General features: G+C 40.5%; 1 protein-coding gene across 6 annotated transcripts; it reads left to right on the top strand.

Moving 5' to 3' along the window:
- Positions 1-252: 252 nt before the first annotated feature.
- LOC113032993 (cytosolic carboxypeptidase 1-like) lies at positions 253-27580 on the top strand. 6 transcript variants are annotated; one of them, XM_026186208.1, is made up of 27 exons: positions 253-316; positions 1649-1707; positions 2875-3005; positions 6688-6755; positions 8356-8419; positions 8628-8774; positions 9174-9305; positions 9476-9569; positions 9682-9719; positions 9997-10205; positions 10326-10503; positions 10750-10791; positions 12303-12397; positions 12797-12913; positions 13208-13974; positions 14062-14145; positions 14308-14397; positions 14566-14714; positions 14904-14991; positions 16888-17032; positions 17432-17582; positions 18452-18632; positions 18847-18976; positions 19350-19481; positions 20000-20176; positions 21958-22109; positions 25918-27580. In XM_026186208.1, exons 2-27 carry the CDS (start codon positions 1676-1678, stop codon positions 26075-26077), a joined length of 3753 nt encoding a protein of 1250 aa, XP_026041993.1. In that variant the 5' UTR covers positions 253-316; positions 1649-1675; the 3' UTR covers positions 26078-27580. The 6 variants fall into 6 exon arrangements, with proteins under 6 accessions (XP_026041993.1, XP_026041991.1, XP_026041996.1 ...); XM_026186206.1 differs by having other exon boundaries at positions 25915-27580; XM_026186207.1 differs by lacking the exon at positions 253-316 and adding an exon at positions 880-1564 and having other exon boundaries at positions 25915-27580.

The raw sequence follows: 27580 nt of genomic DNA, 5'->3' as shown, positions 1-27580 counted from the left end.
ATGTAGTCCTGTGAACGCCAAGCCTAACGGAACGCTTATGGCTTAAAACCAGACCAGTGATGATATAAAACGATTTTTGAGTTTTAAGGATTCAGTGAGCTAATTTACGATGTTCATATCGTAGCATTAAATGCCGCTTACACCACGCGCAAAGACGTAACCACTCTCGCGGTGCTCACTAACTGCCCCCTCTAGTTGTGTCTGTTCTCATCTCATCATCATCAGGGCGTTTCAACGCTCAGGAGCACAGTAGCTGTCGCCTCTTATCTCGCAACTACTCCTCCACCCTAAACGGGACAGCTCCTTTTTCATACAGGTTTGTACAGCTTCTCTTTTGTGTTGCTATTCTAAAGAACCACTGCTTCAGCTAACATCTACTGTGTGCTGTTTTTGTTAGCATATTCTTCAGTTAGCTAGCCTGCTGGCGCAGACAGCCAGTCTTAATGAGTGACTAGCCCAGCAGGTGCAGCTGCCACCAGCTTCAGCTAGGTTGTCTGACTTAGCATCTTGTAAACATGTACCGTACAGAGGCTTGCCTAGCTGTTTGCCTTTTCACCAATAACCCGCTAACATGACAACCCCCATGAGCTGGTGCAATGAGAGCAATGACCCTGGTTTCTTAAAGGATTTTGGATCGGGGATTGTGAAGTAGCTCTATAGGGTTATTTCGACTTGTTTACAGCAGTCTTGTGTAAGCTGACCTCTATAACATGTCAGGTTTCATAACTGCTTGAGCAAATTTTAAACGTGTACATGGTCTGACCTCCAGTTTCATCTTTGCTCTTCTTTAGCCCGTTTGTAACAAAGGCGTGACCATAGATTGTGCTGTCACTCTTAGATAAGGCTCTATCCTTTTGGTAAAACGGGTGATGGGCATGTAAGCTTTGCAAAAGTCTCGTTAAGGAGTAAAGGTGTTTTTTACTTATTTACCTTCAATTCTAAAGTAATGAAGTGTTTTAGTGTGGACATTTCTAGCACATTATAACGTTATTACAAAACTCCCTTGTGTTTAAAAACAATGGAGTAAATGGCATTAGGCACCAGTGATGACCACGCTCTAACACATGTTTGTGACCCATCTTATCTCAGCCCATAAATGCTTCTGTTTTGAAAGTGCAGCACACTAACTCGTCCAGTCTTCTTGGATTCACCTGCTCATCCGTTTCGGTTAATGATACCGCACTAAGTTGACTTGTTTAACGTGCTTTCAAACCTTGTGCTCACATTACCTTGACTGCGACTGTTTTGTGTGGATATCTGAGATGAGTTGAACAGCTCCTTTTGTTTTGTGTGAAATCAGTTGAGAGGTAATGTGTCCCCCAGGTGGTCCCAGCATGCACTGCGGGGCAGATACACAGAGGACAGGTTTTTAGTCTGCTGCGGAGCAGCTACATATTTGCAGACTAATGGCTTCTCTGCTCAGTGTGTCCCCTAAGTTGACAGCTTCTTGTCTGTGGGGTGACTTCACGAGGCATGCGTACACTGTAGCCAGGGACACTTAACTTTTCTGTGAAATGGTTTGGCATAGTAGCAAGCCTGGCTGCAACAGAGGGAGTCCAGTGGGGTAAAGGTTGACATGCTTGTTTCTAAAATGGTGTTGAAAACCTCTTCCTCTTCATATCTAATCTACATGTTCTTTCACTTGCAGATGACTTGAAATGTTGATGTAGTAAAAATGAACAAGCCCAAAATGGCCACAGAGAAGGGGTGAGTTGATTTGCATTCAGAAAGCAAATAAAAATGTCATTACAGATGTGAACAAAAACAGGCATGGGGTTTGTGATGTTTGTGCATGTGTTTCTGATTGAAAGCTGCTCTGTCACTGCCATCTGTTCACACTCACACTCTCGTGCCCTCTCTCTCTGTCTCAGTGAGCCTTTAGTGTTATGATGCACTTCCACTTTTGTTCTGTTTTACCTTGTTAAGACTGTTCGCAGAAGGGTTTGACCCTGCTTTTCTTCTTGTGCAACAGAGCTGAGACTGGTAGATAATTAGCAGACCTTGCTTGAAACAGCCATTTGATATGTCAAGACTGAAAATAACAGCTGTCCTTAATGCTGAGGCAATATACTTTGAAAAACCTTCGGTGTATTTTGGCTTTCCAAAGTCTTTTTTTGTGTGTGTGTCTGTGTTCGTTATAGTGATTAATGTAGTATGTTAATTTAGGCTTTCTATTTTTTGTTCTGTGTTTTCCTTTTTCTGTTTATACTCTATTCTTCTCTCACTCCTGACATTTTTTGCTATTCTGTATTTAGCATACACTTTCTCTGTCTCTCTCCTTTCTTGTCTCTCTGTCTTTATAAGGACATATAAGACATTTTTGCTCCCCTGGGTAGAATCAGGGTCTTGATTCTCTGTCCAGTATTTGCCGTTGCTGTACCAACAACGGACCTCTAACCTCGAGTTTCCAGCTGAGTGCTACTGCGCTAAGATTATAAGAGGAGGACGGATCAGTGCTCCAGAAATGAAGTGAAACACAAAGAGACAGCTTTGTTGAAAAGCTTTAATAAATGAATTTTAGAGTCATATAGTCATAGACTGCCAGTTTGTAATCACCGGCACTGCTAAAAGTAACATGGAAAAGGCTGTTTTTATTGGATGCTTTCTAAAAGTGGGCAAAGACACACTTGACTCAGTGTGAGTATATGAGGTCACTGCACATATTAGATCATGCTTTACATTTGTTTTCCGGTGCCAACTGCACATTGTGATTAATAACATTAGCCTTTTCCCATAATTGAGTTGATCATCCTGTGTGTGTGTTTTTTGTTGTTTTGTTGTTGTTGTTTGTTGATTTTTTTTTTAAACATACGACTGAATTATCCTGTTGGATGCATTGTTCTAAAAGTAAAAACAGATTTTATTTGTTACAAGGGTTCCCAGTAACTCCAGGATAGTGATGCTCCTGGGCCAACTGGAAAGGATGAATGGTGAGGCCATGGTCAGGGATGTTGAAACAGCAAGACAGGTCACTACAAAGATCCTTCATCTCATACAGACACAGGGTAAGAATGTGTGTAAACATGCACAGTGATACATGTAATCTCCTGAACTCCGGTATAGTTTTGTTATCTTGAGCCAAGTGCGATCTCAGTGAGCAGTCCTGGCCTTGAATTGCATTGCTGGCAGTGGAAACAGCTGCAAAATATTCAGGCACTGTAACAAGTTATAAAACAGCATTTCCTTGCAATTTGCAAAGTGATTCGTTTGGATTGTGTAAGCAAGTATTCGACGTTATTGATCAGAGGTTTTTGATCACCTCCATATTTTTGCTACAAATGTTCCCTTGGACTCGCGATAAGATGCTTAGAATTAGGAGGTCAAAGGTTCCTGTGGAATCACTTTTTTTTAAAACTCCCAGTAATTATCTGGAAGATCCTCAGTATATCTGTTGGACATGTATGAACGTGTACAGACAAGTACATGTCTGTAAACTGCATCTTTAGTTGTTGGAATAGTGACGCAACCACAAAGTAGTATATTTAGTTCCAGGATGCAAGTCTTGCTAATGGGCAGTTGTTTGTGCAACTGTTTTAAAGCTCGTGTTTAAAATGAATGAGGATACAACCCTAACCTTTATTTTAATGGTCATGTATGTATAGACGCACCAGTCATAACTGATACAATCATTTCTTTCAATTCTAGAAAAAGTTTGGCCTCAAATATGAAGTTTAAACAGCATTTAAGATGTATTTGAATGTATTTATAATGTGCATGCACCCACATTTATAAGACTAACAGCTTAATTGAAGGTGCTAACACAATAAGTGTCTCTGGCTGATCCCACAAAAGGAGCCCAATGCCAAAGCACAATATGACTACAGTTAGCTGAGAAATCTTTATTACAATAACCATGGATGGGAATGATAATGAGTAGATATGCCTAATGTGTCAGAGGGCACAGTTTTAGAGTGTGTTCAAACACATCTGGTCTTTGTACAGATGGAGGGTTTGCAGCAAAATGATTAAGTTATCAGCAGAAGCTGTTGGAACTGTTTGGATTTAATCTTAAGACTTAATTGGTTTCTGTTGGTTCTTGCTGTAAATCAATCAGTTTCTGAACATTTAATTTCTATTAAATGTACATCATTTTTAAGTTTGTACCATTCGAAGTCTTTCAGTGGAACTATAATGACCAAGTGGAAGAGTTGGTTGTTATTGTTTTAAGACTTAAAGGCAAAGATCTGTGTGAAAGCTTTAAAGAACTCTTATTTGTATTTCAGTCAAATGCAGCAGAATCAGAGTTATTGTCCATTTATTAAGTACATTTCTTCCTCTCAAACCCATCTGTACATTTCACAAATGCCTTGATGCCTAGCTTCAGGTTGTGGGGAAAATTCCCAAATTCGTAGAAAACTTAAAGTGTGGTTGTTGTGTAAATTGAGATGCAGTAGTTCGTTGACAGTCAAGATGTGACCCCCATTCTCTGATTACTCCTTGAAAGGAAAATGGAGACGAAGATCTCATAACAGAAGAAGGTGGCACACCAGGTGTCGGACACACTGATACATGAGTGCGTCTCTGTTAGCAAGGAGCTAATTACAAAAACGAAAAACAAACAGCATTGTTCTGCTGCTGTAACAATTAAAAATTAAAGGACTTGCTTAATTAACAAACTCACAGAGGCTTTTGATCCTGTGTTTACAACATTTAGTATTTGAAACTCGTACCTCTAACCTTTACAAAGGTAAAGTTATAAACCTTTAAAAAAAACCCACAATCTTCAAATAATGCTATCTTGCAAAAAAATCAATTTTTGCAAGATTTTTGTTTGTTTTTACTTATAATAACATAATAATAACAATATTAGTAGTAGCATAATTATATAATACTACTACTACTAATAATAATTATAATAAACTAATGTTGTCCTGTAGCACAGTTTTAAGTTACTGGTTTTCAGTGCTTGTCAGTCCCCTCCTCCTTTGAGAAATTCTGCTGAATCATGACATGATGTGATTTCCAGCTACTTCTCCTCTCTTACTTTTCTTAAATTTCACCTTTCGTCTTTCCGTAACTTGTTGCTTCCTCCTTCAAAGCAAAGTCCTAGCTAATCTATCATGAATGATGGGCACAGTGGAAAGGCTTGTCTGTGACTCTATCAATCATGCAATATCAGCTGTTCCTCTCTCACCTGTTGCTTGGCTGTCCGTGACACCATGCCTGCAGTCTCAACTTGAAATGTGTATGAGTGTGACGTCGGTTTGAGGGAAGCGCCGAGGTCTGTAACCCTGCATGCAGTAACTATACACCCCAGGATGGACTTTGCTGTACTCTTGTCTCAAGTTCAGGGTCTCAGGAGCTTAAGAGGCAGTCAAGAAATACCATGAGAAAGTTGTCTTATGCTGATGTCTATAGGAGCTGTCTGTGGATTAGTTTCAGGTATCAAGGCAGAAGAGGGGCTGATTACCAGCTTCAGAGAGCCCTGACTGAGAGGGCAGAGTTAGAGGTACGGTTGAAAAGTAGGAGGCTTGGACTGACTAATTGAGGAGTTAGTGAAAAGCCTTGATTTTCAATCTTTGACAACACATGATTTGAGGTGTCAAAGAGTTAAACTTTTTGAATCAGTTTTAGTACTTCTGTGCAAGCCTCAATGGGATCTTTTGGAAAATAGACACTGTTTCACGTAAAGCTTCTTAACTTTTTATCCTCAAATGGAGTACCGCTACACCAGGAGACACCATCAATCTGTGGTTTCCTTGGACACACCAGGTACAGTTCAGAACACCTTGAGTAAAATTTAATGTGTATGTGTATATATATATATATATATATATATATATATATATATATATATATACACACACACACACACACACACGTATATTACTTTGAGTGGGTAGAGTGAGAGTTGCGGTATATTGCATTTCAGTTCATGTGTGATAATTTTTCACTGTCAGCTGTTACAGCCTAAAAATTACAGTTGAAATGAATGGTGATTGTTCAGTCTCGAAGTTCAGTTTATTTTATAGGATTCTTATATAAACAAACTAATCATCATTATTCAAACAATACAGTTGCCCTTGTGTGGCCCTTCATTACTCTTTAGTGGGGTTGGTGTTGAAGTGCTTTAAAAGGTCTGGCATAGCAGAAACAAGAGGTTACTGCTTTACTTCCCAGAGCACTTGTATATGTGAATTGGTCCTCAGATATGCAAAGTATTTGGCATGTATGTATCACATTTTGAGATACAATTTCAAGACATTTATTTCTATATTTGTAATCATCTACAATTTCTGCTGTTAGTTTACAGAGAGCATTTTGCAAAGGCGAATACTTGTACTTGATTATCCCTTTGTATTCAGGACAGGACCAATACGGTCCTTTTTAGAGGTCAGGAATCTGTCAGCTCCTAAATAACAGGACAAACATAGGGTATGGATTTAAAGAGGTGGGAAGATGAAGAAAGAGTAGGGGTTGTTGCAAGACCTTGTCACCCTTTTCAGCTGTTCTTGAGCAGGTCAGTATATAAACAAAGACTGGTTGAGGACATGGTTGTAAAATGTGCCTTAAAGATGCAGTTTGTACTCACTGAGAGTTGCAGGAGTTTTCTAACTGTGAGTAAACTAGATGTTTTTACATACTCCAGTATAAATTACATTGTGATTTCCAAAAAAATCAAAAATTGCAGTGCAAATCTGTTAGCCTTCACTTTTGTGTTCATGTTGACTTTGCTGTGCATTACAGAGAAGAGTGGAAAAGAGGTCATGTCCAAAGGCTCCAGCGGCATGGAAGTCATCCTGGCTTCACTGGAGGTCAGTTCACAAACAACACTTGAGTTCTTATGCATTTCAATTGTTACTGACTTGTTGAAGAGAGCTTTTTGTCAATCTAAGTGAACAATAATGTTTAAGAAATTTATTATAAAATAATTTAAAAATACATTACTGTCATACAGTCATGTATATAATATAGTTCTAAGGATTTACATATCAGAACACATCATTAAAAAAGTTGCTTTGTTATTTTGCAAAAACAAAAAATCATAATGCAGAAGCACTGTGTGAAAAACTAAGTAAATCCCATGATTCAGGAGCTTATAGAACCACCTTTAGCAGCAATAACTAAGTAATTGTTTTCTGTATGAATTTATCTGTCTCCCACGTTGTTGTGGAGGAATTTTGGTTCACTCTTCTTCACAACATTGGTTTGGGTCATTGAAGTTTGTTTGCATTCGTTTATGCATAGCTCTCTTTAGGGCCTGCCACAGCAGTTCAGTCAAATTGAGGTCTCAACTTTGGACCATTACAGCACTTTGACTCTTTTCTTTTTCAGCTATTCTGTTGTAGATTTGCTGTTATGCTTGGGATTAATGTCCTGTTGCATGATCCAGTTTGGGCCAGCTTTAGCTGTCAGAGAGATGGCCTTACATTTGACTCTAGAATCCTTCGTACTGGTACAGAGGAGTTCATGTTCCACGGAATGATTGCAAGGTGCTTCGGTCCTGTGGTTGCAAAACAAGTCCAAATCATCACCCCCTTCATCACCATGTTTAACAGCTGGTATGACCTGTTTGTGCTCATATGCTGTGTTTAGTTTTCACCAAACATGGTGCTGCACATTACTGCCAAACATCTCTGCTTACGTCTCATCTGTCCAAAGGACGTTGTTCCAAAAGTCTTGTGGATTGTTCAGATGTGACTTTGCTAACCTAAGAGTGTTACTGTGTCCTTTTTTTAAGAGAAGCGGTTTTTCTCCTGGAAACCCTTCCAAACACGTTGGACTTGTTCAGTCTGTTTTCTAGCTGAACTGTTATGAACTTTAACATTTAACGTGCTAACAGAGGCCTGCAGAGACAGTTCAGATCACATTCAGATCAACTCAGATCATTTGAGCATTAGATGGTCTGACCTTGAGGTGAATCTCCTTGGACGTCCACTCCTGGGAAAAATGGCAGCTGCTTTGAATGCTTTTCATTTGTGAAAAATCTTTCTCACTGACGAATGAAGGACTTTAAATGACTTTTAATTATCTGGAAATGGCCACGTAACCCTTCCCAGAGTGATGGACAGCAACAATGTCGTTTCTAAGATGATTGCTGACATCTTTTTTTAAACACACAGCTGGATACTCCAGACCAGCAAACTGCCAAAAATGTCTGTTTTTATAGAGATTCTGTGACCAAGCACCTGGCTGCTACCTATCCTCTTAATTCCTATAGATGCAGTAAGGGTGTGTGTAGTTTTTCACAACCTGACTTGCATTATGACTCAATTTTCTAGCACCTTGCTCCCTGAATTCAATTTGGAATTAGATTTCACACTTATGTAGAGTAACATCAAGGTAATTACACAAATTTCTCAGATTTACCGTGCAAATAATTTTTAACTAATGTATTATTTGTGACTGTTACAGAACAGCAGAGATGTTCAGACCACCCTGAACATCTTGTATATTCTTAGTGAGCTGCTGACTGTGGGTGAGTGGAGTTTTTTTTTTTCTTCTATTTTTTGTTCACCGAGTTTGTTCATGCTCTAACAACACAATCAATTGCTAAACATGTGAACTTTTTGATTTTTGTTACCAATAAATTGTTACATGGTGTTAAATTACACTTTTTGATTGGATTAATAATTACAGTATCTAGTTCATGTGGTTCTCATGCTCTCAACCCTTTTCTGTCTCAGGCAGGGGTCGCAGGATGGGAGTGTTTGTGTCCAAAGGAGGAACAGGAATATTATTCCAGATCCTGACCTCTGCCAGCAAAGAGTTGCCTCCCAGTGAGGAGCTCATGCTACAGCTTCACTCACTCTTAGCCAAGGTTGGCCCAAAAGGTAATGTCGCAGTCCAACACACACACAGACTGGATGAGCCAGTGATTGTATTTTTGTCTTATTTTTGTTTTGCTCTGGGCATCATGCTTGTAAATGAAGAGTGTTATGTTTACATTTTGAAAAGTTTTTGCTGACACCACATGTGTAATGTTTATTTAAAACATATGTTGAAGTTGTACACCGATGATGTCCTTGTGAGTGTTCTGTTTTCACTGCCTTTGCTATCAGTGTTAAGTGGATAAGTGAAAAAACTTTAAGCCATTTGCAGAAAAACAACAACAAGCAAAACTGATAACAAGTCCTCTGTTCAGAAACAAAAATAGAGGAAAGGTACGGAAAAATCAAAAGTTTCTATTGTTTATTTACTGAGCTGGGACATTGGACCCTGTGTGTGTCCAGACAGAAAGTTTGGTGTGAAGGCCCGATTGAGTGGAGCTCTGAACGTCACCATCAGCCTGATCAAACAGAATCTACAGAATGCCAAACTCCTTCTGCCCTGCCTGCAGGTTCTCAGGGTTTATTCGGCCAACTGTAAGTCCCCGTAAACTCTCACAGTATATATTATAATCTCTAATGAAGTTCAAGCAAAGTAGTCCCAAAAAATACTACAGAGTCCCAGACAGCAGCTGATAAAAATAATTAAACTGAACTGGCTGTGTTTACTTCTAAGTTGTGCTTGATTTTGATTTCTACTGTAATAGCGGTGAATGCAATTTCTTTGGGCAAGAATGGAGTAGTGGAACTGATGTTCAAGATTATAGCACCATACAGCAAGAAGAACACCAGCCTGCTCAAGTGAGTGTCTAACTGTCAATGCTGACTCCTTTGCAGACCTGAAACAGCCACATTCATATGCCTCTGGCCATAGTTGTGTTGGACCCCATCTTTTTTGTTTTTAAATCAACAGGGTAGCTCTGGATGCACTTGGAGCACTTCTCAAATCCAGTGAGTAATTTATGTTTGTAGCATTAAACAGCTCAGTGGTCCTTAATTAGTGTTGTTTAATCCTTTGCCTGTACTTCACTTATTGTCTTTTCTGCTCTGGAGCACAAAGTGTAATAGATCATTCCACATAGACTTAAAGTTTAGTGTCACGTGACTTTCTCCTATATACTATATGCTTATTACTGCTTTTATTTTCATTTTCTTCTTCTGTCCCGCCACACAATTGCAAAGTGATATGTAGCAGTGGTTTCGCTTCTTGTTTCAATTCCCTTTTCAGAAACTAACGCTCGTCGTGCAGTGGACGGCAGTCATGTGCCCGCCTTGCTGGCTCTGTACCTGGATTGGCATCGCAATGACGCACGTCATCGTCACATGTTGATTCGCAAAGGGCTGCTGGTCTGCCTCAGGAATATTACCAACATCAAACTTGGGAGAAAGGCATTCATAGAGGCCGATGGCATGAGGATCCTCTACAACACATCTACTGTGAGTAAGAAAATTGCATGTGAATGACAAGAAGTTAAAGCATGCAAAACAGAACTACTTCCCACATACACAGGTTTCGGTCTGAGCTGCTCTCTGATTTTTCTGTGGCTTTGTTTCTAGGAGTGTCTGCCGGTGCGAACTCTGGATCCACTGATCAACACTTCGAGTCTCATCATGAGGAAGTGTTTTCCTAAAAACCGTCTGCCTGTGCCTACCATTAAATCAGCTTTCCACTACCAGCTGCCTCATGTACTTCCAGTTGGACCTGTGGCACAGCTGTACAGCCAGCCTCCTGGGGGTGAGAGCTCAGGACACACACACACACACACACACACACACACACACACACAGTTCACAAGCGTGTGGCCCAGCTTATCACTGTGTATGTGCACGCCTTCCATCTATGATTATACAGTAGGGGCACTTTTTTAAAATTGCTGTCCTAACTGCTAGTTTCAACACGTTATACCATACAGACGGATAAATAATACTAAATGGCTAATGACAACATTCATGACACTGCTGCACACAATGTGCCTTACAGGAACAACAAGTCACCAGCTCAGCAACAAGCCCTTAAAGAAGGGTAAGACGTACGTAACCCTCAGATTATACAGATTCACTATTTCTTTCTCATTCACCTCACATCATACTTGACTAAACTAACACATGACATGTGTTGGTAATAAAGAGCACATTGCATAGTCTTGCTTTCCCACTAGTAGACATACCATATGTTCTTGCATTTAACTCAGCTAATTTGCTTCCTACATCATGTGCAAAGGCACATGATGAAACATTTGAGCTTCTTTTCTTTTCTCATAAGGCCCTGTCTCACCGACACGTAAAATTGTGTAAATGTTTTATGCGTTAGAAATATATTTTTTGGACCTTTTCTTAAAGCAGCCATTCAAACGGACCAAATAATTTTACTCGACGGAGTTGAAACACTTATTTCTTTGAACCAATCTCAATTTTTCCTGATGTTTCGGATCCAAATAATCAGATCTCTGGTCATTGGCAACAAGTGCATTCATAGCTCAAATCCAAAGCTGTACTGTATTCTGATGCTGATTTTGATTCTGAATATGCAACGACATTGAAATAATTAAAAAAAATATGATTTTACCTCAGACACACAGCCGAACACTACTCCGACTAACGTGGCTCTCTGAAATGATTTCTGTACTTCCTCATATATGATTCCAACTCTGCTAACAAGACTTCAAACTGCCCCACTGACATCCTGAAATGTACAAACGCGGCTGGGATACCGCTTCCACTCCTGGACCAAACCATAATACTCTCCCTGCTGCTGTGTTCTCGTGAGAATTGGATGAACCAGAATCCTCGTTTCTTTCTTCTCTTCATTAGGAAGATCAGGGCCAGCGCATCATCAGCTCAACTTTTCTTTTTTTTTCTTTTCTTGACAGTCCTTTTTTTGAGGATGATTTTTTTGTAAAAACGCAACACCTTCTGTGTTTATATATTTTACGCATCAAATTCAGATTCATAAAATTTTGAATTTTCTTTTGTTTTTACACAACACGTTCGGTGTTTAAGGGCCTTTAGTCTCAACTAAAATTTTAAATAAAAAAAGCTCTATTACATTCTTTTTTTTTTTTCCAAGTAGCACTGTTCGTATTTGTATTTTTTAAAAAGAAGGTTACCAAATACTACCTCTGTTTTTGGTTTATTGCAGAGTGTAGAATCAAACAGGAACGCTGTAAAACAGTGATATACATTAGTTATTACAGCATCGATTGGTGCTGACTCGTTTATATTCCTGAAAACATGTCGGTGAGCTCTTGAATTTTTATTTGAAGAAACGTGCTCAGAATCTCTTCTTTCTCTTGATCACCCATCTCTTGACCATGGCTGCTCACATCTTTTTGTTAACATTTCCTCTGTTCTGGGCATAGCATTACAACTCATTGACCAGAATCCTCTGGGGGGGGGACTGCTGTTCTGGTCATGTGCTGGCCTCTTTCACATTTTCAGAAATAATAAGCCCCCCTCCTCTCTCTCCCCCAGCGTGGGCAAAAGACAAACAGAAATGTCAGGGGAATAATTTCTGCGTATGTGTGTTGTACCCAGTGGATGATGTGGTGGATGACAGCGACGATAATGAGGAGACGGAGGCAGAAACTGATACTGACAATGAAGAGGACGAGAAAGCTCATCGCACTTTGGTAATACCAAATACTTGCATGCATATGGGACATTTCACATGACAACAGTACACTAACATGTGGTACACTTGTTCACTATGGCAAGCATATTGCCTCTATGTGATATTAGATTCACAATTCAACTTTGATATCACTGGAAATTATAATATCATCGTTAGTTTTGTGAAACACAAAATCGTACATTTTCATGAGTCATACCTAGTCATTGATATCGGAACTTTCCTAAATTTCCAGTAGAGGGCAGTCATAATTTACCAGCCATTTTTGAGTGCTGAAATCACTTTGTCACCCATATCTGGTGAACCTCATAAGAACTAGATTGGAGCTGTCTTGACAGAGCAAATACAAATGTATAACAGGCAATTTGAAGTTTTTCTTCCTTTGTTTCCTGTCAATCAGAACGATGACATAGAGACTGACCTGAACAAGCTGCATCCCACAAAGAGCCCTGGTCGTCCATTCGAGGAATTGAGGGTATATGAGAGATTCTTTCTGGAACTATCTGAAGACTTTCAGGTCAGTATTTTCTACACGGCTCCATGGTCCTCATAGTTCTTTAAGACCTTGACTCTGTGCTTGCATGGTGTTGATATTGCATGATGGGTAGGTGCCTAAAACTTTGCATATGTGTCCGTGTGTCAGTCTGTTTATCACATTGCAAGAGTTCAACAAAATTGTGTTATTTATTATATTTGTGGTGTCGACTGAACATGTAATATTTACTAAAAATCCTACTGGCTGACAGGCAGCAGTCTGGTCTAGACATTCTTCAATGCATGAGCTGTTAACTACAATATATTGTTCCTGCAGGGGTATAACTTTGAAGGCTCAAAAGGTGCCTCTTCTACTCCTTCATCAGGATCCCTTTCTTCATCATCATCCTCAGCTCGATCCACTCGTCCAATCATAGTGCCCACAGCTCAAGCCCTGTCCCCAAAGCACATGGCGACACCAGCCTCTCAGGAGATCTGGAACTCTATCAAAGGACAACACACACAGCCACCTGCCTCTGCCACCTCTCGAACCCCCGCTGCTTCTCTAGCATCTCTAGAACTGGACACGATCCACCTCACCAAGGACCATGACAAAAAAGAGGAGACTCACATTCCTACCCCAGATGGGCATACAACCTTATCCTCCTCCATGCATTCTCCTCAAGGCCAGATGATAGAACAGGGACTACCGCATGCACTGGATTGTGTCTCTCTAGAAGACAAGGGAGCTCTGAATGTAGAGGACGGTTTAAAGGGAGTGAAACAAGAGGGATCCCCAGTCAGTGCTACAAGACACATACAGTCACCTCTGCTGTTGGGGGATATCGCTACACGTCGCGTGGGAGGAGGAGGTTCAGATTGTGGATCAGAGGGTGCTGAAGATGAGGGAGGGGAAGGAGCGGTTCTGGAGGTGCCTGACACAGCCCTCCTCCTCCCGCTGCATGACCCTGACCTATATGTGGAGATGGTGAAGGGGACACGTTCTGTCCCACAGTACGCTGAAGTGGCTTACCCAGACTACTTTGGCCATGTAGCCCCAACTTTTAAGGAGCCCCATCTGGAAAGAGTTTATGGTGTACAGAGGTGAGAGGTCATCCTTATTAATAAGCAATTGAAGAATATTTATCCTTTTAGTCTGTTAGCAGTTTCTTTTTGGGTGTTACGCTGCAGATCTAAGATATTCCAGGACATTGAGAGGTTGATTCACCCGAATGATATCCTGGATAAAGTGGTTTATGACTTGGACATTCCCAGGTGAGCCTTAGAGCTTTTTATCAATTAGGGTTAAACTCATGTAAAATGATGAATTTTGTTTCCATTATTGAGCATTTGCAGTTAAGTGGTACTAACAAAAGCTACTTTTCTCCTTATAATTAGAGTTGTGCCATTTACTGTATATTAATTTTTATGTTTCAGTTGCCCTGTTATTGAAGACAGTGGTGAATCACTGAAGTTTAACTCTCAGTTTGAGTCTGGTAACCTCAGAAAGGCAATTCAAGTTAGAAAGTAAGTACTTAATACTCAATGGAGTATACAGTGTTACAGACACCACTCTGTGGTAAGCTGTGTGTGACTTCACTAATGTTAAATGCCTAAAATGGTCTAGATGAGTTTTCTTTATGGTTGATGATGTTTGGGCTCATATTTAGAGTTTATTCTGTGGTATCTCTTCAGGTATGAGTATGACCTTGTGTTGAATTCAGACATCAACAGTAATCACTACCACCAGTGGTTTTACTTAGAAGTGAGTGGGATGCGTGTTGGGACCACCTACCGTTTCAACATCATTAACTGTGAGAAGTCAAACAGCCAGTTCAACTACGGTGAGAAGAATAACAGTCCAACCTACAGAACTTTTATTTATTCATTTGTTGTAAAGATTTTTATACAGCAGAAATGGAATTAGACTGTATTAAAGGCACAGCAAAAAAAAATTGACTGTAATTTGCTTGAGAATTTGCACAGCACAGTTTGACTTATTTTGTGTTTGGGCTTTCTCCCTGTTTGTGTAGGCATGCAGGTGCTGATGTACTCTGTGCAGGAGGCAATCAGTGGCAGACCTCGCTGGGTTAGAACGGGAACAGACATCTGTTACTACAAGTAGGTGCAATCATATTGTAGTGAAATGGGCAAAATTGAGCAGAAAATCAAATGCTCTAAAGCAAGAGTAGACTTGCTGCTTTTATTAGATGCACTTTTTCTTGTTATTGCAGTCACATAGCACACTGCAGATTGGTGGAGTTAGGCATGTAGACGACCAAACTGAGCATCAGAATCAGGATGAAAAGTGACTCTGAACATGGCATAGTTGTTGGTACAAGACAGGCTGGTCTGAGTAGTTAAGAAACTGCTGATCTACTAGGATTTTCACACACAGCTGTCTCTAACCCAAAAAAGATATATATATATATATATCCAGTGAGCAGCATTTTTCTCGGTGTAAATGCCGTGATACCACAGGTCAAAGGGCAGTGGCCACACTGCTTCAGTGTGATGGGAGGGTAAAATTACCTCAAATAGCCATTTGTTACAACTACGGTGTGCAGAAGAGCATCTGTGAAAGCACAACATGTTGAACCTTGGGCCAAGATGGGCCACAGCAAGATAAGACCACATGTGGAGCCACTTGCTAAGAACAGGAAACAGAGGCTCAAATTTGTATGGTCTCGCCAAAATTAGACAATGTTAGATTGGAAAAACTTTGCCTGATCTGTTTCAGTTTCTGCTGCGACATTCGGAGGGTAGGCTCAGAATTTGGCATAACCAACATAAAAGCATGAATCTGTCTGGGCTTATATCAACTGCTCAGGCTTGTGGTTTGTGGTGTAAAGGTGTAGGAGTTGAGGATTTCTTAGGCACACTTTGGGCCCTTTGGAGAATAATTAAAGTATTGTTGTTTGTCCATAGCTTTATGATCATCTTCTGATGGCTACCTTTGAAAGGATAACGCACATAAAGCTTTAATAGTCTATAACAAGTGAACATGACAATGAGTTCATTGCCCTCAAATGACCTCAACAGTCACAGGATTTCAGTCCAATAGAGCACCTTTGAGATGTGGTGGAATAACTGATTGACGTCATGGATGTACAGCACCCGTGTGACACCATCATGTCAATATAAACCAAAATCTCCATCATGAAGAAGTAAGGGTGGTCCAACCTGATTCTCACAAGATGTACCTAATATGGTAGCCACTGAGTGCATTTGATCATATATTTTATAGCTTCAGCGACAAAAGTTATAAGGTATATTTTCAGAGAAAACTAGGATTTACAGTGTAGTCATCGCCTCGCCCCAGAGGAGAGACCTTGCTTTGACAGTTCTAATAAATTAACAGCAGGAGCAAACCTGTTTATGACCTTTTTCTCTCATCTTAACTGTAAATTTTAGGAAAAGGGTGAAAGAAACTTAAAAGAAACTCAGGTAAATGAGAGACTAGTGTCATTCAAGAGGTGTTGGGCTAATCAAAATGAATTTAGCAGCAACTAAATGTGGACATATATCCAAGCACCAGGTGACATCCAAAGGCTTTTCTATCTCTAACAGTGTTCACAGGCCCCTGCAATGTCTTATGTCCATACCATTGAATTGAAATATATGCTGAATATTCCAATATATATATTAATCCATTCTTTAAATCAAGTGAAGCATAAATAATATTTCACAGCAGGTGTCTTCACTTCATGCAACATCTGAAATAATAAAGCTATAACTTTCTCTTTTGGTTAGTTTTCCACAGCTCACATTAGGCCAGGCATATTTATTATAAAAATAACTGCAGTGCCATCCAGTGGATTCAGGTAGTCATTCCATACTACAACTTCTAGTATAGCATCCAGTACTTGCTCAAGTGTTTTTTGACTGTGATTCCACGTTTACTAGTTTCCTATGTATTGTCCTGCAAAGATTATGCAGAGATCTCTAATGAAGAACTAGAGTGTGTGTGTTGTTGGCGTTCAACAGATACTCACGAAGTGTTCTTGCTTCTCGTAGGAATCACTTTGCAAGGAGTTCCATCGCAGCTGGTGGTCAGAAAGGAAAATCGTATTTCACTCTGACCTTCAGCACAACCTTCAGCCATAAAGATGACGTCTGCTACTTTGCCTATCATTACCCTTATACATATTCTACGCTCAAGGTATTATTGTAGCACTAGAAGACATGTGTAACCTCAAGAATACTGAAATGGGTCTTAGCATGCGCTCGTACAGTAATTATCACTCTTCCTTTGTTGCTACATCACAAACCTGTAATCTGAACCCTGATGCAGACCACTATTAGCTCTCAGTCTACTCTCAGTCACTTATCAAGAGAATAGGTACATTACATTTTTTTTGCATATGTCTAGAGCTGCTTCACGGAATTACTTCAGCTTAAACCCAATCTAAATCACTTAATTGTGATCAGCTCATTAAATAGCCAGTAGAATAATACAACCATAACATGTAAAAATAGAAACATCCAAAAGCTCTGGGGGTTCAAATGGAAGCTGTGGATGGGAGTGGGTTTAAAAGCTGCAATTTGTCATTTTGCGCAGATGCACCTGGCCAAACTGGAGGCACTGAGGACCCCTCATATCTACCTGAGACAGGACGTGCTGTGCGAAACCCTCGGGGGGAACATCTGCCCCCTTCTTACCATCACTGCCATGCCCGAGTCCAACTCAAATGATCACATCTGTCAATTTAGTGAGTAAATAAATGTAGATCCATATGGAGATTTAGTTAAAGTTATTTGGTTAAAGCTATATAGCTCTCTCTAGAGTTGGCAATAAATGTCAAGGAAGCAGTGCTGTGTGGTTTTAAATGTCAGAAAAATCTGGAGTCGATAGATTTTGCAAACTGCTGGATTCATCATTTTGTTTGCACTCAGGAACTTGTGGAAAGTATTGATATTGAAGGTTTATTCTGGTGAAACAAAGTTAGTTCAAACTTATTTGGGCTGTAGAAAGTTGAAATCATTGAATTATCCAATTAAAATTGTCAAATGCGCAACAAAATCACAATAATGGGAATCGTGTGTATGTAAAAGAAGTCCAAAGTGTTTCATTGCCAGACACTCTGATTAAATCACCTAAAACAGCCTTTCAGATACACCTAATTTGTCATCCTTAGAATGAAGATTATTCCTGACTGCTGGGAGCAGTCTGTCTAACAAAGTAAACTGAGCCTGAAAGTCCAACTTACTTGCTTTTATGAATCTCCTTGAGTATCTTGTAGCCTATTTAAGCAGATAAAACTATTTCAGAGTCTGTTAATGGGTAGATTTTTGATCCACGTGAGGTTATTTTATCACAAGTAATCTGTCATTAGTTGGTGATAATTTCTTTGGGTCCTTTAATTGAAAAACCTCCCCAGTAACTGATAGAAATGACTAGTACTACAGTAAAACAGCCTTGAGGTATCAGGGCATACTCTTATTTTCCAAATAGCTTTGCACTGCACTGATGTTGTTTTTCTGCTCTGAAAAAACTTAAAATTGAAGATTTTTTCCTTCTCATTCCATCTCCCTGTGCTCATGTTTGTGTTGCACTTTTTTTTCCTTTCTCGCTCTTCAGGGAACCGTCCATTGATCTTCCTGTCTGCCAGAGTGCACCCCGGAGAGACCAATGCCAGCTGGGTAATGAAGGGCACGCTGGAATTCTTAATGGGCACGAGCCCACTGGCAGCCAGCCTGAGGGAGGCCTACATCTTCAAGATAGTGCCCATGCTCAACCCTGATGGAGTTATAAATGGGAAGTGAGTAAAAAGAAATGGAACTAAATTAACGCACGCTCATAACTCTCAAGTATACACACCAACGACACACACTCTGCCGAGCCTGGGCCTGCACGGTGGCCACAGCTTTACGTTAACACACATCAAATCTTGTCTTGAAGGATTCTCTAGCTGTTGCTCTGTTGTGCTCCACTCTGTATCCTTCCCCTCTTCTGCCATCTCCTTTCTGCTGTAGTCATCGTTGTTCTCTGAGTGGGGAGGATTTGAATCGCCAGTGGCAGAATCCCAATCCTGAGCTCCACCCCACCATCTACCACACTAAGAGCCTGCTGCAGTACCTTGCACACATACAGAGGGCACCACTGGTATGACCTCTAATTAACTGGAATTACTCTAGGGGCGTTTTCCACTTTGCGACACAATTTTTTTTTTTTTCTCCATCCAGCTGCACATTCTGTTTGGCTGCTTAACATCTGTAAATAACTGCATTATTTTATTACACATATAGTTACCATAAACTAAACCCTGTGCTCACCTCTCTGCTACATATAATTTTATTTACTGGTATATTGCAATGGGTGGCAACGTAAAGGCACAAAGAGGGGTGAGGCTGTTATTCTTTGCAAACTGACCAGAGAAAGTCATTATTTTATAACTCGAGTCTCAGTGTCATGGTTAAAAAAACTATTCAATGTACTTCTTTTCCGTCTATGTGTGTGCATGTGTGTGAATGCACAGGTATTTTGCGACTACCACGGTCATTCCAGGAAGAAGAATGTGTTCATGTACGGCTGCAGCGTAAAGGAGACAGTTTGGCAGTCCAATATCAGTGCTACATCGAGCGACTTGCACGAGGACCTTGGATACAGGGTGAATGCCAGCAGTACACACAAACTTCTCTTAGACTTGCCCAGTTTCTGAAAGTACAGTTAACATATCAGTGGATATTAATTGGGCTGAATTTGAATCACCATTATTAAGTTGTGCTCGTATTACGCCAGAAAAGACATGCCATCAGTCGACTTATAATTACACCAACACATAGTTAATGCTACATATTAACTATATTTAAGATGTTGATTTTAGTAAGTACATGTTTGTAATGTTACCTGTTCTGTTTGTTGACTTTCTTTAACACTGTCACCATGTCTTAATAAACATATTCAAATGGGTTTAAACTCATTTTGCAAAGACAAAAAAAACTGGTAACATCAAAATGTTTTTGTCTGCATTTGGGAATGAAAACCCCAAATTTGGGGGTTTGCATAACTATAGCTTTTATCGATTCCTGTTTTTCTTTATTTAATCATCTGCACCCCTAGCACACACACGCACACGCCTACACAAAGACATTCAGACTTCTCAAACACTTTTTATATGTTCTTCAGACCCTTCCCAAGATCCTGTCCCAAATCGCTCCAGCCTTCAGCATGGCTAGCTGCAGTTTTGTTGTGGAGCGCTCCAAAGAGGCAACCGCCCGCGTGGTTGTCTGGCGAGAGATCGGAGTGCAACGCAGCTATACAATGGAGAGCACGCTCTGCGGCTGTGATCAGGGCAAATATAAGGTATGGGTATATTTGTTTATTCAGTATGGATTGCTACCAAACACTAGTATTAAATTGGTACCGATACTAGACAAAGAGTGCTACTGTACAGTCAGTCTTTATCTAGCATAATAACAATTTAGACTTCATTTTAACAGAGCTGTAAGAGCTCTGCTCTCATGACAACACTTCTGTGCTGTCCTGTCATGTAGATGGGACAGGCTGTTCAAAACTAACTTTTGCTACATTTTATGAAAATTCACTGACTGTGAAGAAATGGTTTCATTTGAGCAGGTGCCGCCCACCTCTGGAACGAATTTCGAACACAGTGTTCTTATAGTAAGCAGAGCAGTGAGTTGCACCCATGCAGAAAAATACAGTTGTTTCCCCTTCAAATTAAATCACTACTTTTAATGTTCCTATTTAATGAAAAGCTCCAGCCAACAGTTAATTTTGTGATAATTAAATAATCGCTCATAGTTATTCATACAGTTGCCTGTAGGGAGATTACTGCAGCTGTTGGCACCTGAGGCACATTACCAAACAGCCCCACCTGCTTACTCTGGTGAGGTTGGCAATGTGTAAAACTTATGATTATATTTTACATTAACACATGTGCAATCCAGCAATAAGAGTGCAGGTAAGATCTTAACAGTACCCATCCTTTGTATGGACAAATAAAAGACTTGGGCATTTTATTGTAGCTTAGAGTAATGACCCTGAAATTAAAATGTTCTTTTGAACAAGCTTGTCATTTTCTCAGAGGGAGGTGCCCCTCTGCTCCTCTGCATGCCCACCAGGTGGAGCTGCGGTGCTGTTTGTCTTTGCTTCTTCTCAGTCCTTTCTCTTTCTTCCCTTTTTGACTGTGATGCCTCCCTTTCTTCTTTCTAACTCCATGGTGTTCCATCCCAGCTGACTTCCTTCCTATTGATTCCTGCCAATGTCAACATCTAACACTGAGTCCCACAATGCCATTTTGGCTCTGATTAAGACCCCTACTGGTTTTCATGAAAGTTTTTGTCCAGATGTGCAGGAACTAATGTCTCCTGATTTGTGGCTGCATATGTCTGTGGCCAAGTTTAGATGTTCCTCCTTCTGTTCTGCTCTGGGGGGAGGGAAAGAACATGAAGGGTTTTTTGGAGGGGTCGGGATTCGGGGTGAGCTGAAGGTTAGTGTGTCCCTGTTTGCATTTGCTTGTACGAATGAACTGTGCAGACTTTGTGTGGGTGTAGGAAGGGGTGCATATGTGTTTGAATGTGTGTCCCTGAAAATGAAATAAATGATCATGTCTCCACATGAAAAGTTTTCTTACCAAGTGCTTGGCCGCAGCGAGAATTGGGGCGTTTGAAGCTGGACAATGACTCTATCCCCAGGCTCCAGAGCAGCTTTAGAAAACCCACAGCAGTCATTTTAAACTAGATTTCACTCTGACCTTTGCAGTTATTTTTGAATATGTCAGTATATTGAAAGTACTTGCGAGTATGTGTGTGAGTTTTTAGTTTGTTTTCTGGTGAACGTATCGAGTTTAAAATCTTGGGCTCAGGAGGTACAGCGGGCTGTCCAGTCATCTCACGGTTGGTGTTTCAATCCCAACCCTCTCCACTTGCAAAAGTTCCCTGGTGTTAGACACCAAACCCCAAGTCGCCCGCTATCACAGCCGAGCACCTTGCACTGTAGCACTGCCGTCATTGGAGTGTGTTTGAGAAAGGATAGTTGAGAAACACATTTTAAAGCACTTTGTAGAACCACTAAGAACTGCGCTGTGTAAGTGCAGACCATTTACCATTTAGCGTTTTCTCCAGGGTCTTCAGATCGGCACCAGAGAGCTGGAGGAGATGGGAGCTCAGTTCTGCGTGGCACTGCTGAGGCTGAAGAGGCTGACCGGGCTCCGGAACCACCAACACCTACTGGATTTGGAGAGCGATATTATTGGGACACAGTCCAAAGTGGTCAGGTTAGTATTGTGGAAAAAAGCCATGACTCTGTGCAGTCATCTGAACAAGCCACACACAGCTGTGGAATTTGGTCTTATTGAAACAATACAGCAAACAAAAACTACTCTCCTCATTAACCTTTTTCTCCTTTTTGTTTTAAGTTTTTCAGCTTTTTGTTTCTTAGCTGTTGAGTTCTTGTCCTCTTGCAACCTTCTCAAGGTATCTGAGATATTGATAATGTTTTCTGTGACCATAAATCTACCTGGAAATGATTACAGACTGCCTTCTTTTTTTATCTGCACAAATATCCTCATTACTGCTAGACACGTTCCCCCTCGGCGCTGATTCTCAACGGTGTGACTGTCATTCTGGCTCTGAAGCACTACTCAAGAAACAAATGAAGGCCTGAATTTATGCAGGGCTGCTGTGAGCATCATTGAAATTCTACCAATGATCATGTGCGAGGAATATAATGAAAACTTTGGTCTGAGAGGGAAGTGGTCATGAATAATTGTCAGTAGCATCATTATTTCTTAAAACAGCCAGAAGATCTCTTTTGATAAAACCATTTACACCTACACAGTAGAGTTGTTAAGGGGCGCGTGAAGTAGTTGATGGTGCAGGGTAGTACATGTGCGTGGAACGTGGAGATTAGCTTCCCTCCATAGCTGGAATACATTTGCAACAAAGTGGGAAAGCAGTTTATTAAAGTCAGTATCACAGCGTGTCCTCATACAGCCTAAGTGTCAAAGGATGGTAAAACTGAATGTCTTTATAGTTCAGCTGTTAAGATGAACTCTAATCTTATCTGCCTTTTTATTCTATAGTTATATTCTTTATAGTTCTTGTGTCAACGTGTTCAGTTTGTTGCAGTAGTGTACAGTAACTTCATTTCTTATGCTCTCATTCCCCAGTGCAGTAAAGGAAAGGATACAACTGCAGTATCAGGCATAGGATTAAAAGAAAACTTACCACGTTTGGTATTTGTTTTGATGTTTTCATATAGAGATAGATAGATGGTTCATGTATAGATTTGCTGCTGCTCTCTATTTTACTCTGTCGTAGACTATATGAGGTGCAGTCCTTGGCTTCTCGTGCACCTCCGGACCAGTTTTCAGCGCGGCTGCTATTTTAAGATTGCTCCTTGAAAGTCTCGTTCTGTCCCTCGCGCTTGTGCGTCGGCGATGCGCGCTGGATCCTCTCCAGTGTGTCAAAATGGGAGCTGTTCAATTTGATTTTTATCTCGGGCAAACTGACAGAGTCACAGGGAGCCAAGTCTGGTGAGTGGGAAGGGTGGTGAGCGATGATTATGTTGTGGTGGCAAAAAACTTGTGCCTCTTCAGTGCGGCGTACGCCGTCACACAGTTCCACGTATTACTGTTCGGATCACCGAGTGCACCTGCTCAGGCGTCTCAGGACCTTGCAGGAAAACTCAGCCTTCAGTCTCACCGTGTGGGGTGACCTTAAACTGACGTACATCTTTAGGTTTGGAAACTGCTCGGGTATAACCGGAGACCCAGCTGTCATCACACGCCGCAATCTTTGTCGTCTCTGCACAAGTTTGAGCTCTGTGGCGAAATTCCAGATATGGAAGTGGTTAGAAGTATGGAAATAGAACTAGACTCCCAAGCAGCAGTATTAAAAATGAAAGCCTCTCTGAAAGCATCCCAGAGATGCGTGACAAGTTACCACATTTAAATCCTTTTCTAAAGAAAAATTATTTTTAACCTTTTAATCGGGCCTCATGTTGGACTGTCGGACTTTTCTCACCGAACCCAGCGGACCTGCTATAATTAGGAAATTATGACGTATCTGTCTGACAAACCAACATTAACTAAAGTTTAGAAAAAATCTAATCTACATCAGAGTTTTATGGGTTAGGAAAAAAATGCAGTTTTAACTCTAAATTTAGTGTCCACATCTAAATACAGACTCATTCAAAAACCATAGTTGCACTCAAGTTTTCGGCATCTTCATCCATATTTTAGCAAGTGACAGTGAGTCAGCACTGCTCTTCACCCTAAAAGAAGAAAAAGAAATCACCCAGTAGCTTCATGCATTATCTAATCACCTCGATTGAAATGACCAGTTCAGAAATATGAGGTCGCCACAGATTAGATTGTACTTAGTTCAACACAGCCAATAAATTATTAAGCTTGGCCAAACCCAAGCCGTGACCACCAAGGTTATCTTCATTTCTTATTTTAATACATTAGCTTCTGCTTTGTTAAAGAAGTCGAATCCAAGTGATGGCTCTATATTCCAAACCACTTAATGCTTACATCTCTTTCTCCCTGCATCTCCTTGTCTCTCTGTTACTAACCTACTCTACTCTCATATTGATATATTCATTCATCATTTATGTGTCTGATCATTAAGGGACTCCAAAAGTGTTTGTGTGGCTGTGTGTGTGTGTGGGCATTAGTACCCTCTGGGATTGGTCGCTCTCATCCTGGATTTATGGCTTTATTCGTGGGGCTTGGTATAGTACCACTTACCATTTAAGAGTTCATCACAACGATGATATTGTGGCCACTGGGATGTGTCTTCAAATAACTGGAGTGCTTAAATGGGTGGATACGAGCAATGGGGTCTGGGTTTTTTTTTGTGCGCATAAGAAAGGACCAGAACGATTTAGAAGGTTCTGCAGATGTGGAGGTTTATCCTTGTGTGACTGAGGGTGATTTGGGTTTTAATGAACATATATGGATTTGTATATTCAGACAGACGGTATATGGAGATGACTACAATTTGGTGGATACACAAAATGTGTGTGTGTGTGTGTGTGTGTGTGTGTGTGTGTGTGTGTGTGTGTGTGTGTGTGTGTGTGTGTGTGTGTGTGTGTGTGTGAATTGGTTTGATATTTCTGTAATGGCCTGAAATGGTTGACACATTGCTTTCATTATCTGCTTGGACAACATGCATTACACACGCACACATTACCTCATACACATACACGTTTGCTGTACATATACTGATGCGTAATTTCTCTGTCTCTGTCTCTCTCATCCACTCATACTCAGGCGAGCTTGGTGGGAGATCATTGTCTGAGCCCCCCTGATCGACTGTCTCCCTGGGATCACATTTCAGACCATTAACACCATTAAAAACCCACTAAAGCCACTAAAACCTCAAAGAACCAGCAAGCATTTAACCATTAAGACCGACAGAAAAAACCCAACTGCCTCATTGGTCAAAGCAGACATTTAATGTGTGTTAGCGGTCTTTACGTTTTTATGATTTGTAAATGTTATATTAATATGTATAATTGTTTTGCAGAGTTTGCGTTTGCTTCTTGTTCTGTGTTTAAGCAATTACTCTTACCGGCAGGATCTGATTATTTATGTGGCATTTAACAGTAGAAATGTGAGGAAAGAGAGCATTTCCTCATATTTAAGGTCACAAACTGCAGCAGTTTTATGAATATATCGGTCATTTAAGTCATATATCAAGCAAAAATGTTAAATCTAGATTCTCAGATCTTTTTTTGCTGCCTTTTCATTTAGAAAATATTTTTTTAATCAAACTTTGAGGAAAAAAATCAATTTGTCTTTGACTAAATTTAATAGTGAATCCAAGATAATCACAAACTCCATCAGCAATAAAAATAATGACCTGTCTTACTGGTATATTATTTAAATTAAAAATTAAATCATGCCTCTGACTAAAAACATCACAAAATAAAGAAACATTTTATTTATTTATTTTTAAATGAAAGCTCCTGTTATGTTTTGATTGTGCTTTCACAATTTGAACATTGCCATTCTTCCAGTTTAACCATCATCCATGACACGCGTGGCAGTGACTCTTTATTTTGTTACCCAGCAGCCCAACTACCTATGTGATGGAGGAGGACGAGCCGTCCTTTCTGGAGGCTATAGACTACAGCGCAGAAAGTGACAATGAGGACGCGGAGCCCGAAAACGAGCACGGCAACAACGTCCACGAGAATCCCGACCACCTTGATCAACTGTCCGACTCGTACTAATCGCAGGGATCAGCGCTGCGGGGTTAATCTCATCTGTACCTGGCAGTTTGAGCTTACAAACAGCCGGTGCCTGGGCTTTTAGATGATCTAAATTTAAAGATTTCACAGGTGACATAGCAACACTTCTCACATTGACTGCTGGATAAATAGCATAGATTTAAACCTGACCCTGCTGTAAATACAAATCCAAATGCTACATAAGCACCACACAGGTGTGCGTCGACCTGATAGATTTACTCTTGTCTATGCGGCTGACGTGCTGCTCCTAACGGTACTCCACCTGCCTTTCACTTCAGATAGACTGATATAAGCTACAGTAATACAAAAAATAAAGCTTCTAATGAATGTTTTCACCTTTCACTACCAGAATTTAATCATCATGAACTGTAAGCCTTGACCTCAGACACCATATAGCCTCTGAGATTCACATATAGCTGCACAGGGCTGCAACCAGCAGGCACTTTTGACATTTAACTTGAACCCCGGTCCACTCGCTGCTCCTTTTTTATCACTTCCAAACTCACGCTGAAGCTTTCTGCCAAGGTTGTAGTTGTATAATAGAGCCAGTGGCTTCTGTAGGCTTTGAAAGCCCTCTCATCTGTGACGCTGTGTTTGATAGAAACACTTCTGCAGGTGATTTAGGGAAACTGGATCTCCTCCACTGGCCAGCACCGAGATCCAATCTGCCTGCCTTCTTATTTCCTCTTTCTAGCTTTCTTTATTGTTGCCCTGCACTTTAACTTTGTATTCATTTAGTTTGTTCAGGCCTTCTTTGCTTGTCTCTTTCTTTTCTTTGAGAAGCCAAGGTATCACTGTTGAAATGGGATGCACAGATGATCAAACAGCTGTCATATCTGAACATCATTTGAACAAGAACCAGCTCAGATGTAACCAGACTTGAGCCGTGACCTTACTTCCTTCCCTCTTTGGCAACGTGACACGTGGGCCGATCACCCATGTGCTCTCTGCCTTGCTTTATCCAAAACCGAAGCTATTCATATCACACACAAGCAGAATGTTCACGTCTTTATAAAGACAAACCTTGTACAGTATTTAAAACGTGGATGTAAACACTGCAAACTAACATCAGTGACACATTTAGGTGGAATGTATAGCATCCACATGTCGGTGTTTTCATTGTTTTTTATGAACCGTGTTAGTATAACAAAGTAGTGATGAACAAGAAAGCATGAGCTGCACAGAGAGCAGAAAACCCTTGCGCACTTTGGACAAACACAAATCACACAGAACAAAGACAAAGTGAATGCGAGTAGTGTGGAAACCTCATCTTTAGTCACCTCGTTTGTTTGAGCCCAGCCCAAAGCTCGACGGTAACACTTCTCTTTTGTCTATACTGGAATGTTTTTCCCGTCGTTGTTCTTTCCTCTTGTGTGTATATTTTGTGGAGTTGTGTAGGACAGACCCATGTGTAAAAACAGATGGTGCCGAGTATCAAATTGTTTTTTTTCCTGCTCATAGAGATGTGTTTCTGTTGTACAGGTT

The sequence above is a fragment of the Astatotilapia calliptera genome, chromosome 12 (assembly GCF_900246225.1).
Source record: "Astatotilapia calliptera chromosome 12, fAstCal1.2, whole genome shotgun sequence".
Classification (NCBI taxonomy): domain Eukaryota; kingdom Metazoa; phylum Chordata; class Actinopteri; order Cichliformes; family Cichlidae; genus Astatotilapia; species Astatotilapia calliptera.
Note: the sequence above shows the minus strand (reverse complement) of the source record. Positions and strands in the feature narration are given on the sequence as shown.

Excerpts from the sequence above, each read along its gene's own strand:
- LOC113032993 (XM_026186206.1), top strand. The coding sequence starts at position 1,676 with ATGAACAAGCCCAAAATGGCCACAGAGAAGGG. Across the intron at positions 17,583-18,451 it reads TGATCACATCTGTCAATTTA|GGAACCGTCCATTGATCTTC; the intron begins GTGAGTAAATAA and ends CTCGCTCTTCAG. Across the intron at positions 20,177-21,957 it reads GTGATCAGGGCAAATATAAG|GGTCTTCAGATCGGCACCAG; the intron begins GTATGGGTATAT and ends CGTTTTCTCCAG.